Source organism: Schistocerca americana, chromosome 3 (genome assembly GCF_021461395.2).
Source record: "Schistocerca americana isolate TAMUIC-IGC-003095 chromosome 3, iqSchAmer2.1, whole genome shotgun sequence".
Taxonomy (NCBI): Eukaryota; Metazoa; Arthropoda; class Insecta; order Orthoptera; family Acrididae; genus Schistocerca; species Schistocerca americana.
In genome coordinates this window covers 950,043,796-950,060,689 of record NC_060121.1, presented here as the reverse complement: position 1 = coordinate 950,060,689, position 16,894 = coordinate 950,043,796, and the positions used below count along the sequence as shown (strand labels likewise).

Here is a 16,894-nt window from a genome sequence, read left to right as displayed (position 1 = left end):
TAGAACTGTGTTTCCATCTGAGCTCTTGATATTCATACAAGTGGCTGTCTATTCTCCAAAGGTCTCTTTAGTTTTCCTGTAGGCAGTATCTATCTTACCCCTAGTGAGATAAGCCTCTACATCCTTACATTTGTCCTCTAGCCATCCCTGCTTAGCCATTTTGCACTTACTGTCGATCTCATTTTTGAGACGTTTGTATTCATTGTTGCCTGCTTCATTTACTGCATTTTTATATATTCTCCTTTCATCAATTAAATTCAATATTTCTTCTGTTACCCAAGGATTTCTACTAGCCCTCCGTCTTTTTACCTACTTGATCCTCTGCTGCCTTCACTACTTAATCCCTCAGAGCTACCCATTCTTCTTCTACTGTATTTCTTTCCCGTATTCATGTCAGTTGTTCCCTCACTCTCTCCCTGAAGCTCTGTACAACTTCTGGTTTAGTCAGCTTATCCACGTGCCATCTCCTTAAATTCCCACCTTATTGGAGTTCTTCAGTTTTAATCTACAGTTCATAACCAACAGATTGTGGTGAGAGTCCACATCAGCCCCTGGAATGTCTTACAATTTAAAACCTGGTTCCTAAATCTCTGTCTTATCATTATATAATCTATCTGATTCCTTCTAGTATCTCCAGGATTCTTCCATGTATACAACCTCCTTTCATGATTCTTGAACCAAGTGTTAGTTATGATTAAGCTATGCTCTGTGCAAAACTCTACCAGGTGGCTTCCTCTTTTATTTCTTAGCTCCAATCCATATTCACCTACTATGTTTCCTTCTCTTCCTTTTCCTACTGTCGAATTCCAGTCACCAATGACTATTAAATTTTCGTCTCCCTTCACTACCTGAATAATTTCTTTTATCTCATCATACATTTCTTCAATTTCTTCATTATCCGCAGAGCTAGCTGGTATATAAGCTTGTACTACTGTAGTAGGCATGGGCTTTGTGTCTATCTTGGCCACAATAATGCGTTCACTATGCTGTTTGTAGTAGCTTACCCGCACTCCTACTTTTGTATTCATTATTAAACCTACTCCTGCATCACCCCTATTTGATTTTGTATTTATAACCCTGACCAAAAGTCTTGTTCCTCCTGCCACCGAACTTGACTAATTCCCACTATATCTAACTTTAACCTATCCGTTTCCGTTTTTAAAATTTCTAACTTACCTGCCAGATTAAGGGATCTGACATTCCACGCTCCGATCTGTAGAACGCCAGTTTTCTTTTTCCTGATAATTACGTCCTCTTGAGTAGTCCCTGCCCGGAGATCCGAATGGGGGACTATTTTACCTCCTCTTCAGCTTACTAACGTAGATTGGATCAGTGCCCAGTTGCTTAAAGGCTGTTTGTATGAATTTGGTTGAAACTGGTTCAAATATTTTCTCCAATTTTATGAATTGCAGACACATTGACAATTTACTATCGTTCTCCATTTTGTAAATTTGTCATGGCCTGAAAAAGGCCAATTCTATTGTATTGTCTTTTTAAGCCATATTGTTGCTTTGCCTGATTAGATTCTAACTTTTTTCTATGATGAGTAGTTGTGCATACGGACAATGGAAAACAAGACACTGAATTACGCTAAGCAGACGGTAGCACTGAACTGATCTTGTTGCAGGAGACACTGAGGCTGTTCTCGGTAGTGCCAACACTTCCACACTACGCAAGTGAAGACATCCAGCTGGCGGGCGGTCGCTACACGGCCTCTCGCGGCAGCTGCGTGCTGCTGGCGCTGTGCCTGCTCCAGCGACAGCCACACCTCTTCCCAGACCCAGACAAGTTCGACCCGGGCCGCTTCCTGGAGGGTGGTTCTGCCCACTCCAGGCTGCCGTACAGCTACGTGCCGTTTGGCGCCGGGTCCCGCATGTGTGTGGGTGCGCGCTTCGCCCAGCTGGAGATAAAAACTGTGTTGGCTTCGGTGCTGAGAAGGTTTCACATATTACCTGGGTCCAGCAGAGAAGAGCTGGAAGAGGTGGCGTTGGCTGTCACTGGACTGCCCCTCAGTGGACTCAGGGTCTCTTGTGTACCGCGAAACAACCTACCAGTGCGTCCAACATAATCCCATTGGATGACTAAATCTATGACTGACTGCTTGTACGAGGGTTGATAAGCCACCGCAACTTGCATCCTTATTTAGTTTCCCGTTCAGCGAGGCCAAAGTTTGCTGAAAGATGCAAATTTTGCCACTTTTTTTACACTGACCTGGTGGACAACATTCGCTCCAGATATGGAACCTATACCCTTTTTCAGGAAACTCAAACCAATAAAGTCATGCTGGCTTGTCTTGGGCTCGGATTCAAATCTTTAGTCGGTCAGTTCTCCCTCATATTCATATACTTACATATGTTGTTGGACAAGTACTCCTATAAGGTTTGATTCAGTTGCAATCAGGGTCCTGGCTGACTGGAGATTTTGTTAGATGCATGGGCTGTGAACAATAGATTGTGTGTGTGTGTGTGTGTGTGTGTGTGTGTGTGTGTGTGTGTGTGTGTGGTGTTAGTGAGGCTGATCCATTACAGCCCACATTCCGCTAAAGACTAACTTTGAATTGATTACTTTATCAATAACGTAGAGCATTCAAGACAATGCCTGGCCTATTTTAAGAGCAGAGGTATTATTTATAGTTATTTATTTATTTGTGGAACGTTAAATACATAATTGTCTGATTTTATTTTAAATGAGTGTGCTAATGGCTTCCCTTGTTGGAAGATTGGTTGACGTAAAATTATTTTACATAAGTTAATAAACACAACGTGTCTGTTCTAGTTTTAGGTCTTATACAGAGCTAGGAACGCTATAAGAGTTAAACATTAATCATTATTATTTAATGTTATATAAATATATGTCAAATTTGCTATTGTTTGGAATAACTTGTTATTGTTTCTTGACAGCATCAAATGAAATTCGATTAGAAGCTCTATGTCCTCCCTTTATTTATGTCTTATGTCCACAACAGCTGTTAATTACCTTTTATACACTGTAAAATATTAGTAAGCTTCAAAGATTGTGTATTAAAATGGCAACTAGTAAATCTATCTATATAAATAAAAATGTAAATGTTCGTTTGTTCAAAATCGTATATCTCCAAAAGTTCTTTACCAATTCCTTTAAAATTGTGACACAATACTGCATTCGAATATTCGGGTTTTTACATACCAATTTTTAAAATAAATAAATAATTAATTGATTAATTATTTCATTAATTATTTAATTAATTTATTTATTGTTTATTTAATGTGTGTGTGTGTGTGTGTGTGTGTGTGTGTGTGTGTGTGTGTGTGTGTGTGTGAAAGGGACATAGAGAGGAAGAGGAGAAAATGGACATAGAAAGGGGGTGACAACAAGATAGACGAAGAGGAGACAGAGGTATAGGAGGAAAAGGAGAGGGAGGGGGAGGAGAACTTGGACAAGGAAAGGGGAAATGAGGTGATGGACAGAGAAGGGGGAAAAGGGGGGATAGGATGAAATGTGTGAGAGAGGGGAGGATAAGATGGATAGAGGAAGGAGTTGTTGGACAGAAAGAGGGAACGTGGAGCTGAGGAAAAAAGAGAAGGGGAGGAGGAGATGGACAGAGACAGGGGGAAGGAGGTTAGGCCATGTATCCAATTTCAACACATATTATAAACGTGCATTTTCTCTCTTCTTTCTTTTCCATTTAACACCCATGAAACACTGCAATGCATGGTCACTAACAGCTAGCTATTAATGAAAGTCAAGCCAGGAAAAACAATCATAGAAGCTATGGGAAAAAGAGAGTTCTAGTGCAGACATTGGGCTTACACCATCGTCAGTATCATGAGGTCCATGGTCAGGCCTTGCCCTGCCGTTTGTACTCACCCCTCCACCTATCCCCTCTGTCAACCCAAGTTGTCTGTGCAATTCGAGATGGCGATTTGTCCTGGCATTTGCTACCATTTGTGCTACCCACATTTCCCCATCCTTCTCTCCTCGCCCTCCCTGTCTCCTCCTGTCCCCCTCCAATCCCCAATCCAAGATGGTGAACTAGCTCACGTGTGTTTAAATATGGACGCATTTCATTAATTATTTAAACAATTACATTGAAACATGCTTGCCAACTTTTATTGCTTATTATAAAAATCTCATCCACCCTTGGATCCAAGAAGAGGGAAGCACCACTTGTGCTTTAACATGCTGTCTGCTAAGAGGTCGGTGCTGGCCACAGCAGAGGTTATCACATGACGCCATGTTCTGCCAGCAGTCACACACTGTTTAGTACAGTATATAGTGCAGTACTGCGTTTCTTGATTAAGCTGACCCCAGTGTACGGGACATCAGGTACTGTACCTTGTTTTTCACGACTTTACACGCCATCCGAGGACTTACTGTACTAAAGAGTGGAGTGTGTGGTCCCTGATGGGCACATGGCGTCAGGCGTGAGGCTCTGCTGTGGCTGACAGTTACCTAGCGAAAGTCAACGTGTTAAAAGTGTCGGAAATGCGTGCTGGAATCGGTGTCCTTTTATTATTATTTATTTATTTACAAACAATTACTCTGGAGCAGTGGCGTGAGGGCAATGAGTGTGAGCAGGGGGACAGAATTGGTTAGCACACACGTCATTCGGCACATTCTGTTGTGCAGCCACTTGTCCCCGGATTTCATCCGTAGTTTCGCATCTTATAATCTAGTGGATCATATCGCGTGACTCGAGGTGCCACGTCACGTAATCCAAGTGCTGCACAGTACTAATTTCTACATACACCAGCATGTGGGTAGCACCTACACTGACACGAGCGCACACGCGGTGTGCTAACCACATTACTGAAATGAGTGGCAGGGTGAGTGTTCAGTGCGTGCTGGGTGTTCCGACATGAGCAATAATTGCATATGACAAAATTTATTCATAACAGATACTTTAAAATTTACACTCTACTCTACTTAGCATTTGAATAGCCTTAAGACGTACTTGATAATGTTAAACACATTAAACAACTCTGCATATAGTCTAAAATAGATCAGGCAGTACAACAATCAATTTCTATCTCAACTGATGTCTTAATCAGTTCATTTAACTAACTGCACCAGCTTTTCAGTAACCCAACAGACACAAAATAACAGCATTCACACAATTACTAAATGTGGCTAGTTCTGTGCAATTATTATTTACGTAACAGTCGTCATAATTCAGAAATAACTAAAATCTATTTTAAGGCTTAGTTCTAAATGCGACACTCAAGTCTTACAATAAATTGCTACTTCCAACAGGAATGAACGTGTTGCATGTGACAGCTTTAAGTACATAATAATGTCTTAATATTAATGTGTCACATAAGTTTAACAATTTACTTCGCTAAACAAACTCGTAAAAAAAAACCTTTAACCTTCATTTGGCACAGGACATGTTCTCAGCAGTGTACTATAAGGGGCGTTCAAAAAGAAACGAGCCGGAGGTATAATTACAGAAACAGTAGCTGTATGTTGGAAGTATTGACCCTGGCTGTTGACACTTCTCCCACTGTGACACAAGGCGGTGAGTGGCTGTCTCATAAAATTCCCGGGGCTGCGATGTTAACCAGTTCTGCACGTACAGCTGGACGTCGTCGTCTGAGGTGAATCGTTTGCCCCTCAGCGCCTTTTTAAGGGGACCAAAGATGGCGTAATCACAGGGAGAAGGGTCCGGACTGTATGGAGGATGGCTGAGAACTTCCCATTTGAATTTCTGCAGGAGTGCCGCGACTGTGTTGGCCGTATGAGGCTTTATATTGTCGTGGAGCAAAATGACCCACAGGTGAGATTGCTTTCGTTTGGCGAAGGGTGGTCAAGGTTTACGAGTAGCACTGGGCCTTCACTGTGTCCCGTGCTGAAGGAAGTGAGTCAGAAGGGGCCCATCTTGGTCAGAGAAGAGCGGCAGCGTAACCTTTCCTGCACTCGTGTGGACGGCGACATCCAGCTGTAGGTGCTGGACTGGTTAACATCGCAGCCCCGAGAATTTCATGAGACAGCCATTCACTGTCTTGTGTCATAGTGGGACAAGTGACTCAAAAGGTACTGGTTTCTGTAATTATGCCTCCGGCTCGTTTCTTTTTGAACGCCCCTTATACATCCAACAGGGCAGAACCTGTTATGCGTGACAGCCAAGTGGATCAATTATGCTCAACTGGAATTGCTAGAGAGAACAAACTATATGCACAACTGTCTGTTAGGAAGCAGTTCAGACTTACAGCAACACCAAACACTGTGGCTGAATCAGATTGAATAATTCATTGCAATGCCCTCTAACATTCTCATCATCGTTCAGTGTCTTACTCCAACAACTTAAGCTTGATGCTGTATGCAGTCCCATTACGCGCTACAGCGCAATCTAACACGTTCTTTATTGCTCTAACAAAACATCCTAACCAATTTGAGACTCCAGACACCCGCTGATATGTCGGAAATCAGATTCTCGCTACTGAAATTCACCACCGTCTACTAGCTACCCCACCGACCTGTGTGCAATCTGCATTCCTCGCTTCTGCCCACATTCGGTAACTGGTATAACGGAAGGCAGCACGCTGCAACCACAGCCACTTGCCCTCTTTGGTCCAGAGACGTCGCTTCAGCGAGGGGGAATCTGGACACCGTGCTTGAAAGCCACGCACACACTCTGCTAATCTGATTCCACCCTGCACCGTGTTGCTTACTTCCTCTCACTTCGGCAGCTACCTGTACTTCCTTTCTACACTACGGACACTTGCATCCTCTGTCTCTCCAGCTGCAGCTACCTCTAGCTGTCGTTGATCAAGTTTTCTCTGGGTCAGAGAGGCTCCTACTTGCTGCTAGCACAGATCTCTCAAAATCGATAGCTGCTGTGACAGCTCAGCTTTAATGCTCCGTGAGAATAATTTGCGAGGCTAGTACAGAAAAACTGCATAAACAATATAGATAGGAAAGCTGCTCAAAGGGGACTAACCACCAACCCAGACTTAAAATGCCAGCGGAATCAAGACTGTCATTAGATCCGTAGCCAATAGTTAACCGACAATGGTTGGTTGGTTGATTTGGGGAGGGGACGAAACAGCGAGGTCATCCGTCCCATCGGATTGGGGAAGAATGGGGAAGAAAATCGGCAGTGCCCTATCAGAGGAACCATCCCGGCATTTGCCTGAAGCGATTTACGGAAATCACGGAAAACCTCAGTTACGATGACGGGTCGCAGGTTTGAACTGTCGTCCTCCCGAATACGAGTCCAGAGTGCTAATCATTGTGCCACCTTGACCAGTCTGACAATAGTAAAATAACATTTGGGCATTTTAAGAATTTACCACAGATTTCCTTTGACATCCTAAAGACAATCTACATAACGTGTCTTCAACAGACTTAATTTCCTGACAAGCAGCAACAAAACGGGGTCGTACCCTACAGGCGCTGCAGTTCGAGCTCCGCTGTGTAACGCAAATCGCCGTATATAAATTACAAATGGCAGGGGAAGCCACAAGACTAAGAAATTTAACTGACACCACACCTAGTGCCTTACTGCGGTGGCACCGTAGCTGCATGTGTGAACACTGTTTTCAGTGGCGTCACTCAACTGAAGCAACTTTTGTCATGTCATACAAAGCTCACCTCGGTTGTACTTTGTGATGCCACTTTCCTTACCCCGGCACCGAATAGCGTCATTCGACTTCCACCTTTTGGCTGAATTTCGAAGCTCATCGCTGTATTTTGGTTTTCGTGTTTGTAATTTTCTCATGTGTGCTTCGTAGGGCCAAAAAACTTCTAAAAAGCGGTCGTTAACAAGAAACGTACATTTCTCGAACTGTTCAAGGAGATACCTTGTTTGTGGAAACACAGAAACGAGTTCTAAAAATTGAGACGTCTAACAGACTAAGGAGTGCTTGATATTGTGAATGGTATGCGAGAAAACATCTGAGGTTGTGATTTATATATCACAAAAGCTGAAATAAGAAGCAATCGGTGTTACTATGGCATCCCCATTGGTCCTCCCTTCATGGAAATAAGCTCCAGATTATTAAGCCTCTCTCAGCGTCTTGGACGACTTCATCTCTGCCCTCCTGCCGGGAAGAGGTCATTTTAACTAGGTTTCGTATTGGGGACTGCCTTTTCAACCATCGCCATTTGTTACGTGGCGGCTGCCCCACTACTTTGTGCACATTGCACCCAAGTTTTAAGTGTCCGCCATTTCCTGACGGAAAGCCTATTTTTTAACCATTTTCGCCCCCGCTTGGGTTTGCCGTCTGAGTTATCGGCAGTTTTAGCGAACGACGCGCGAGGTGTCGACAGCGTTTTACTTTTTATCCGTCGTAGCAATATGGCGAAGGCCATTTAATTTTTAGTTTTGGATCTCTGTTTCTCTATGGTGTATTTCATAGAACTTCCTCCGCGTCCCTGTTTTTAGCTGTCTTCTCTTACGACGATTGAGATTGACGTGTTGTAAGTAGGCTGTTTAGGTTTTTATGTTATTAATGCCACGTAGCGCTCTGTATGAAAATCACTGACTGTGCTGCGTGCAGTCTGTGGCTGGTTGGCATTGTTGGAATATTCGCTATTGTAGTGTTGTGCAGTTGGGTGCAGCGTTGCCAACCATACGATAAATTATCGTGATATACGATAATTACAACGTGAACACGATAACAGTACATTGCTGATAATTGCGGAATCTACGATAATTTTTGTGAAGATTTAAAATGTAAATAAATTGATACTTGTACGTTAATAACCTGTTTTCATATATTTAAGTCCATACTCCATTCAATATAAGCAATTTCCTCATTTTCTCTCGTCCACTCCCCGCAACAGCCCAACGACTCTTAACACTGTATATTCGCTTCCGGGGAATACCCTTACCGCCTAACAAATATTGTTTCACAACAATATGGGATATTAGGGCTAGGCCATCGTCATCAGTTGCTGATGAAATTGGGACTTGAATGCACGGGTAGTTGTCTTTGTGCTCTTAAAAGAATATTAATGTTTTGTTCTTAAGGGAAATTAAAGTGTGGTGTTCTTTAAATAAATACTGTAGTAGTGTATTCAAATATAAATAAAGGGAAGTGACAACAGTGATGTAGATTCTCCGCAGACCCCACAGAAGAAATTGAGGCTGCGTGGTGAGCTGAAATTAAAACGTTTGAAACAAAAGTTCAGAAAGGAATGGTTGACTGATTTATCTTTCAAGGATTGGCTACAACCTGTTAGTGATGATGCATATAAAGCTCGGTGTAAAGTTTGTAGATGTGAATTCAGTGCTGAGTTGACTGTAGTGAGAAATCACGCTAAAGGGAAAAAACACTTAAGTGCCGTAAAATGTGTCAGGCCTCTACAAAAGAAACTTGACTTTTCATCACAATCAAAATCTCCTGATACATTTCATAAGCAGGACAAGAGGGCTGAAATATTGCTATGTGGATTTTTGGCAGAACATAACATCTCTATTAATACAGCCAATCACTTAACAGATGTAATTAAAAGTGCCTTTCCCGATTCTAAAATAGCTGAGAACTTGCAGTTGGGTAGAACAAAAGCCACAGGGGTGATAAAGAATGTCATAGGTAAATGTCATTTGGATGAACTGAATGAAGTTTTACGGAGACAAAAGTTCAGTTTCATAATTGATGAATCTACCTACATTTCCGCTACGAAAAATTTGTGTGCGGTATTTTGATGAAGATAGCTCCAAAATACATACTAAATTTTGGCAGTTGTTACAGCTGTTTGACGAGAAAAATGTAGAGGCCGCTCATGAAGGTGCCACTGCTAATCGTTTGTACGATCTCGTACGTAAAGCCTTGTCAGTACATAATATTCCTCCTGCTTCGGATGGGTGCAACACAATGATGGGGAAAGATAATTCTGTTGCTAGTCGAATAATTAGAGATTTTCCTGGTATTTTTATACAGACATGTATGTCATTCATTGCACCTATGTGCAAGTGAGGCTTGCAAACGATTACCAAGACTATGTGAAGACACAGCAAGGGATACATATTCATTCTTTAAGCATAGTTCAAAAAGAACAGCCCAGTTTGTCGAATTCCAACAGTTTTGTAATGTCGAACCTCACAAGATACTACATCCGTCTCAAGCAAGATGGTTGTCTTTGTTAACTGTTGTTTCACGTATTCTAGAACAATGGAATGCATTGCAATTATTTTTCACTTGCAAGTGGGAAGAAAAAAGAATGTATACAGCTGAACAGTTAGCAAAGGCATTCAGGGACAACTTTGTACGTGTATTTTTTATATTTCTCGAGTGCATTCTACCGAAATTTGTGTCTCTGAATCAATATTTTCAAAGCGAGAAATTAATAATTTGCGCTTTGCAGGATACAATGTGCAAAACGTACAAAGAAATCCTTCTCTGCTATATGTCTCCTGATTATATCAATAAAACTGATTTGACAGACATAGTTCCAGCAAACCCAGCCCATCTTGTGCCTTATACGCAAATGTATTTAGGTGTAGCTGTGATGGATTTCATGAGCCAATCTGAAAAAATCTCACAAAAATCTAAAGTGACTGATTTCTACCACAGAGTGCAACAGTTTCTTATAGTATCTTGTTGTGAGACAAAAAAGCGGTATGATTTCAACAATTCTGTTCTAAAAATGTTGAGTTGGTTAACACCAGAAATAGCTTGTCAAAAAATGCTGCAAAGCCGTCAAACGCTTCTTCCACTTATAAAGTCGGTTCAGAGGATTTCTTCAAAAGACAAAAGGCTTATGCAAATGATTGATGATCAGTGGAGAGCATTGCCACGTGCAGAATTTTCCGAAAATCTACGGTCTAAAGAGGTGGACGAATTTTTGGTGTTCATAAAGAACGCTAGGGACCTTCGTGGTAACCAAGAGTTCCTCCAAATAGGAAACTTTGTGCTAGATATATTAATTTTACCACATTCTAGTGCTGATTGTGAGCGGGTCTTTTCAAAAATGAATCTATTGAAGACACCATTGAGAAATAAGTTACATTCGGGTACAGTCAGCGCAGTAATGCTCACTTCCCAGCGTGTGAAGAATTGTGTACAGTTCGAACCAACCAGTGCAATGATTGCATCAATGAACACGTCGAACATTTATGCTAAGAAGGAAGAATCTCATCGGGATAGTGACGCCGTTGTGGAGTTCGACAACGATGCTTATTAGGGTGAGTTTAATTATATTATTGTTTTTAATTATATTACGTACACAGTGCTGCTTTTCGATCGGGGTTAGCGCATTATCCTTGCATAATATCTGTGATGCTTTGGACACTTCCGAGTTTATCTGGTTCTGAACGTATTTTTAGTACTTAGCATCGCGATTAGAGACGTTTTGGTTCGTAATTAGGTTTTATGGATAAAAATTTTAAAAGATGGGAAGACTTTGCCATTCGCGATTGAAAAAAAATATTGTGTACGTCATATTATCAGCATTATTGTTTTTGTTTTTTTAAGATTATCAATATACGATAATTTTAGATAAAAACGATAATTTTAAGTACAAAATGCCATAATTTTATCTTCTGGGGTTGGCAACGCTGGTTGGATGTTAACAGCGCGTAGCGTTGTGCAGTTGGAGGAGAGCCGCCAGCAGTGGTGGATGTGGAGAGAGAGAGAGAGAGAGAGAGAGAGAGAGAGAGAGAGAGAGATGCCAGAGTTTTGAGAGGTTACTATAAGCGGACGTTCTGGGCGTGTATCCGCCAGAAAAAGGAAATTTGTAAAGATGGATGTCATGAATTGATAGATATATACAGGATGACTTTTGAACATTATTAAGATAAATACATTTTTTGTTCTGTATCAAAATCTTTCATTTGCTAACTACGCCTATCTGTAGTCAGTGCTTTCAGTAGTTAGAATATTTTATTTAGCTGCCAGTATTGGCGCTCGCTGTATTGCAGTAGTTCGAGTAACGAAGATTTTTGTGAGGTAAGTGATTCATGAAAGGATTAGGTTATTGTTAGTCAGGGCCATTCTTTTGTAGGGATTATTGAAATTCAGATTGCGTTGCGCTACAAAAATATTATGTGTCAGTTTAGTGATGATCAGAATAAGTAAAGAGAGAACTGTCGGAGTACGTTCAGTTTTACTCAGCTGTCTCAGTATCAAATAACGTAGAAGTTTACCAGCACTGTCATTCATAATTTTTCAAAGGGGACGTTTCAGTGTAGTCGTTTTCTAACTCCTCTCTGTCTTCATGTTCTGTAGTTTTGACTGGGGCACGTATGACCCCTGTTGTTTTTGCGCCCCAAAACAAAACAATGTGTATATCAACGAACACAACACAGTGTTAAAATCTTATAAGAGTGATGCGTTTGCATGACCATCTGGTACCCAAAAAGATTGCTTTCAGTAAATGTATGGGTGTACATAAAATAAATTATACATATAGAAAGCTTGTCGCTTTCTTTTATGGGTGTTCAGAAAAATATCCTGCATGTTCTTCAAAATGTAAATGAAACGCTTTGTGAAAGTTGGATAAAAATGTATTACCGTACTTAGTCAAATACAAAAAAAAGATATTATTTTGGCTGTTACAATAAGTGTGCAGCTATCACGACAACAAAATGTTGTGGAGTATGATTTCACTCTGTAGGCTGAGTACCAAGCAACTCTGAGCACACGTGTGCTTTTATTCTAGATTCTGTTTGCACTGAGCTTGTAACCTCCCCCCTCACTTATCGACCTTAATGACAGTGAAAAATTAAACCGCGTGTACCTAATGGAAATTTGGGAAAAGCAATCGTCACCGAAGTTAATCTATCGGTAAAGAGGGAGGAAAGGGTTACATCTAAATGAAAGGAAATGTGCTAATGAAACTGGTGGAAATTAATTTTGAAAAGGGGTAAAGTTAATAAAGAAAGTAAATGTGCAGCCGTTACATTAACAATTAACTAGCGGTAATTAGGTATTTGAGATTTGGGGAAATCACGGTCGCCAGTCCTAAGGACAATTACTATAGTAACTGAAAAAGAAAGGTAATTACACATATAATTAGCACTAGAAGCGTGGCAACTGAAGGTTGACACGTGTAGTGTGAAAACTGAAAGTTTGTCAGAAGTAATAAATTTCGCTACACTCTGACTTAATTTAGCAAAAGGATTAATAAAACTGGAAAATCGAAAGTTAATTTAGTGACTGAAGTTAATAGTGAGCTTTCTTTCTGAAGCACACCGACATTCAGTAACATACAGTTAGTCTTGGACTACCTCAACAATCATTTCAAAAGCTACTTGAATCTACGCAATTTAGAAATAAGAGAATTAACTTTGAACTTGAATTAAATGATTCTGAACAATTAACAATAGTAAAATTTAGTACGTACCAAGCTGAGCTGCAGTCACAGGTAGCTAAAATACGGTAACAAAACTCGCACTCTTAATTTGTGCTTGTGTAATCTAACTATTGTAGCCAGCTAATGCTTGAATTGAACTTTGAAATTAAAGCAGTGAAATGGAATTATGCTGGCGTTTGAATTTCAACGACACTCGGGTTCATTTCGGAAAAGGAAGGGACCCTGCTTGGCAATGCAATTGGGACAATGAGCAACAAAGGTTCATGCTAAGTTGCTGTAATTTTGCGAGGCAAATGGAACAAGATTAAAAGCTGAGGTCTGCCATACAGTTCTAAAACTTTACGTGCTTCCAGTCTTCCTTGTTGGTTGATTGAAGGTTCGAAGCCGTCGGTCGAGGAGGTGGCGACAGTCACTCATTGTCGGCCGTCGCTGTTGCAGAAGCTGGATGTTGGCGGGCCTTCTTCTCGACACGGTCACCAGACGAAACGGGCTCTTGATGTGCGCTAGTTAATGTTTCCCGTCCGCGACACCATGTCAGAAACTATCATCGCAAGTCGAGCGCAATTACATGCTGCCAAACCCCGAAAGCGCGGCAACTCGCGGGAGCGTCACACCACGCACCTGCTCCACTCGCTACTCCCGCCAGACTCCCACTGTTCCGCCCGCGCTTCACGCGGCAGAGTTAACACTACCAAAGATCCTACACACTTTGATTCGTCACACGACATATCGACGTAATCGTTCGATAGCAGTTTTCCCTAGGCAAGACCCAGCGTAAAAATACAAATAATATTTACGAAACAAACCAATTATACATCGACATGAGTGCATAAATATATATATACAAGCAGTAAAACAATTACAATATATAAAGAGACAGAAATGTCATATCTTGAGGTAACAAAACAAGGAAAAAAAATAATAGTACAATAGATGGAAATAGGAGGATATGCATTTCCGGCGTTACACGTGCCCCACATTGTCTGAGGATGTTCGTGTAACGTAAACAGACTCAGAAAATGTCCCAAAAAAGAAACAGCGGAAATGCATATGCTCAAAACATCAACAAAATTTAGCATTCGTCTAATTAATCATAAATCAATTTTTAGACCATAATAATTGAGTGGAGACACTCCTAATCTTATTCCACTCTGTCACCTTGCACAAAATAAAACAGGTTGACAACATATTAAAATTCATAGAAAATATAGAAAATGGTTTAGCTATTCTAAAAATCTAAATTCCTAGCAGTATCAAGAAATGGAATAATATTTACAAAATTAATCAGATTACATGGTCATAGAAAACAGGTATATCAAAATACGCAAATTAATAATTAATTAGACTACACATTTTATATAACCTTTTCATAATTAATATTCTCGTCACGAGAATCTACTTAACGCTAAACAAGAAAATAATATTCAGTAGATCGAAAAAAACATAAATATTGACAGCAGAATTCTTTCACATCAGCTGTCCGGGAAGAAAAACTATTCCGCCTTTCGTACTCGCAAGTACAAAGAATGCCGACAGCGGCACAAGAGCCAACACCGGCACAAGAGCCGACAGCGGCTCGCCTCGCCAGTATTGTTGCGCCCGCGTGTGCGGCACGCTTGATCTCACTCGCCCTTGTGACGGCGTTTCCAGAACGTCCGTTTCACTGAATTCTTTAGGAAAAACTCACTCCCGAGTAATCTCAAGGAGTCCCTTAATACTATCACAGTGGATAACTCAACACTGTCCATCATCACACGCATGTACTAGCCTGAAACTTAAAACAGCGTCTAAGTACATCGGCAATGACTAGTAAAACACATATTCATGAAATCTTACAGCTAGTTACAAAATCATATTTACGTTGCTTAATCTACTGTGACTCAGCTGAAAACTTAAATTAGCAGCTTGGATTTTTCAATTGATAAATAATCACTCTCTCTTAAATCATTTAGTCAAAATTAATTACTTATTAATTACAACTTCTTTAATGTCCTCTTGGTCAGTCAAAAGCATGGCAATCTAGCAAACCTTAAATCTTACACTCTATATTTACATATTGTACAAATTACCCATTGTGTGGTATTAATCGATCCTAGGTTGGTACAATTTCAAATCTATTATATTTCGTATACCTAATAGCTTTCCAGAGCTTGGATACTCTAAGCAATAAGCATTTGTGTGAGGTATACCAATGACTTTATATGGTCCATTATAAACAAACTTAAATTTAGAGATTTCATTGTCTATCTCGCTCGATTTCTCATGAGCTTTTACAAGTACTAAGTCTCCGATCGCAAACTTAGCAAAACGCGCTTTAGCGTCATGACGACGTATGCGAGCATCGGCTTTAAGCTTCATTACTTCTCGCAAACGATCTTTTTTCACACCAATACTAATGTCAATCCGTGGAGGGAATTTGATTATCTCTTCCACTAAACTTTTACTTCTGTCATCCAACAGGATTTCCTCTGGAGAAAATCCCGTCGATTCATGTCTCAAGGTGTTCATAATTCTCTCAAATACTGCTACATATTTGCCCCATGCCCTATGGTTGTGATGGCAATAGGTACGGCACAGTCGGCCTAGCTCGCGCATATACCTCTCAGCGGGATTCCCAGCCGGACAATAAGCTGAAATATGGATCACCTCGACCCCATTACTTTCCAAGCCTTCATTCCACAACTTAGAAGTAAATTGTGCCCCATTGTCTGATAGAATCGCCTTGGGCTTACCAATATGAACAAAATAATCGTTCACAAGCTTGCTATAGACTGCTTTGGCTGTAGCTTTCCTAATCGGGTATAGTTTGATGAACTTGGAAAAAGCTTCTAGCACTACTAAAATGTAAGCAAAGTTTCCTGATGACTTGGGCAAAGGTCCGTACAAGTCCACGCACAGTAACTCAAAGGTGTCGTTAGGCCTTATACTTTGCATAGGACCACGACTCGTACAGTTGGTAACCTTCACCTTCTGACATAAATCGCAAGTTTTCACTCTGTCAGTAACTCGTTTTAACATGTTGTTGAAATGCACTACTTCACTCAGCTTTTCCGTACATTTCTTTGGTCCACAGTGACCATACGCCAAATGGTAGTAGTCTATTATTTCCGTGACGTATTTGCTGGGCCAGCATACCCGCCAAATATTACTATCTTCACCCTTACGTATGTACAAGATATGATCGTATATCTTGTAATACTTCCTTAATTTCTCTCCTTCTGGACTCTTTTCATCATATCGGGTTTTCACCATATTTAAACAACCATCCTCGTTCTGATGACGACGTAGATTCTTACAAATGTTCATTATTAATTTACGTCCCTCAACTTCTTTAAAATAGTACAATTTGACCACTCCATCTGCCTCATCTTTCAATAGACCTTGATTAGACTCGGGCAACCGCGACAGCGCATCCGCTACGCAATTGTCGGTCCCTTTTACGTAACAGATGTCATAGTTAAATTGCTGTAAATACAGCGACCACCTAGTCAGTCTTTCGTGAAGTAGTTTACAATCCTTCAGATAAGTGAGCGCCTTATGGTCCGTATGAATAATCACCTTACGGTCCCATAGGTAACCCTTGAACTTCTTGAATCCCCACACGATAGCGAGACACTCTTTCTCAGAAATCGTGTAGTTTCGCTCACTTTTTGAT

At 40.8% G+C, this 16,894-nt stretch overlaps 1 protein-coding gene across 1 annotated transcript in view; it reads left to right on the top strand.

Moving 5' to 3' along the window:
- The window catches only part of LOC124606572 (cytochrome P450 4g15-like), a 73,092-nt gene extending 71,024 nt beyond the window's left edge, over positions 1–2,068 (top strand). The window contains exon 6 of the mRNA XM_047138557.1: positions 1,628–2,068. Coding sequence (XP_046994513.1) covers positions 1,628–2,068 — 441 coding nt within the window. The remainder of the gene's footprint in view (positions 1–1,627) is intronic.
- The last annotated feature ends 14,826 nt before the right edge of the window (positions 2,069–16,894 follow it).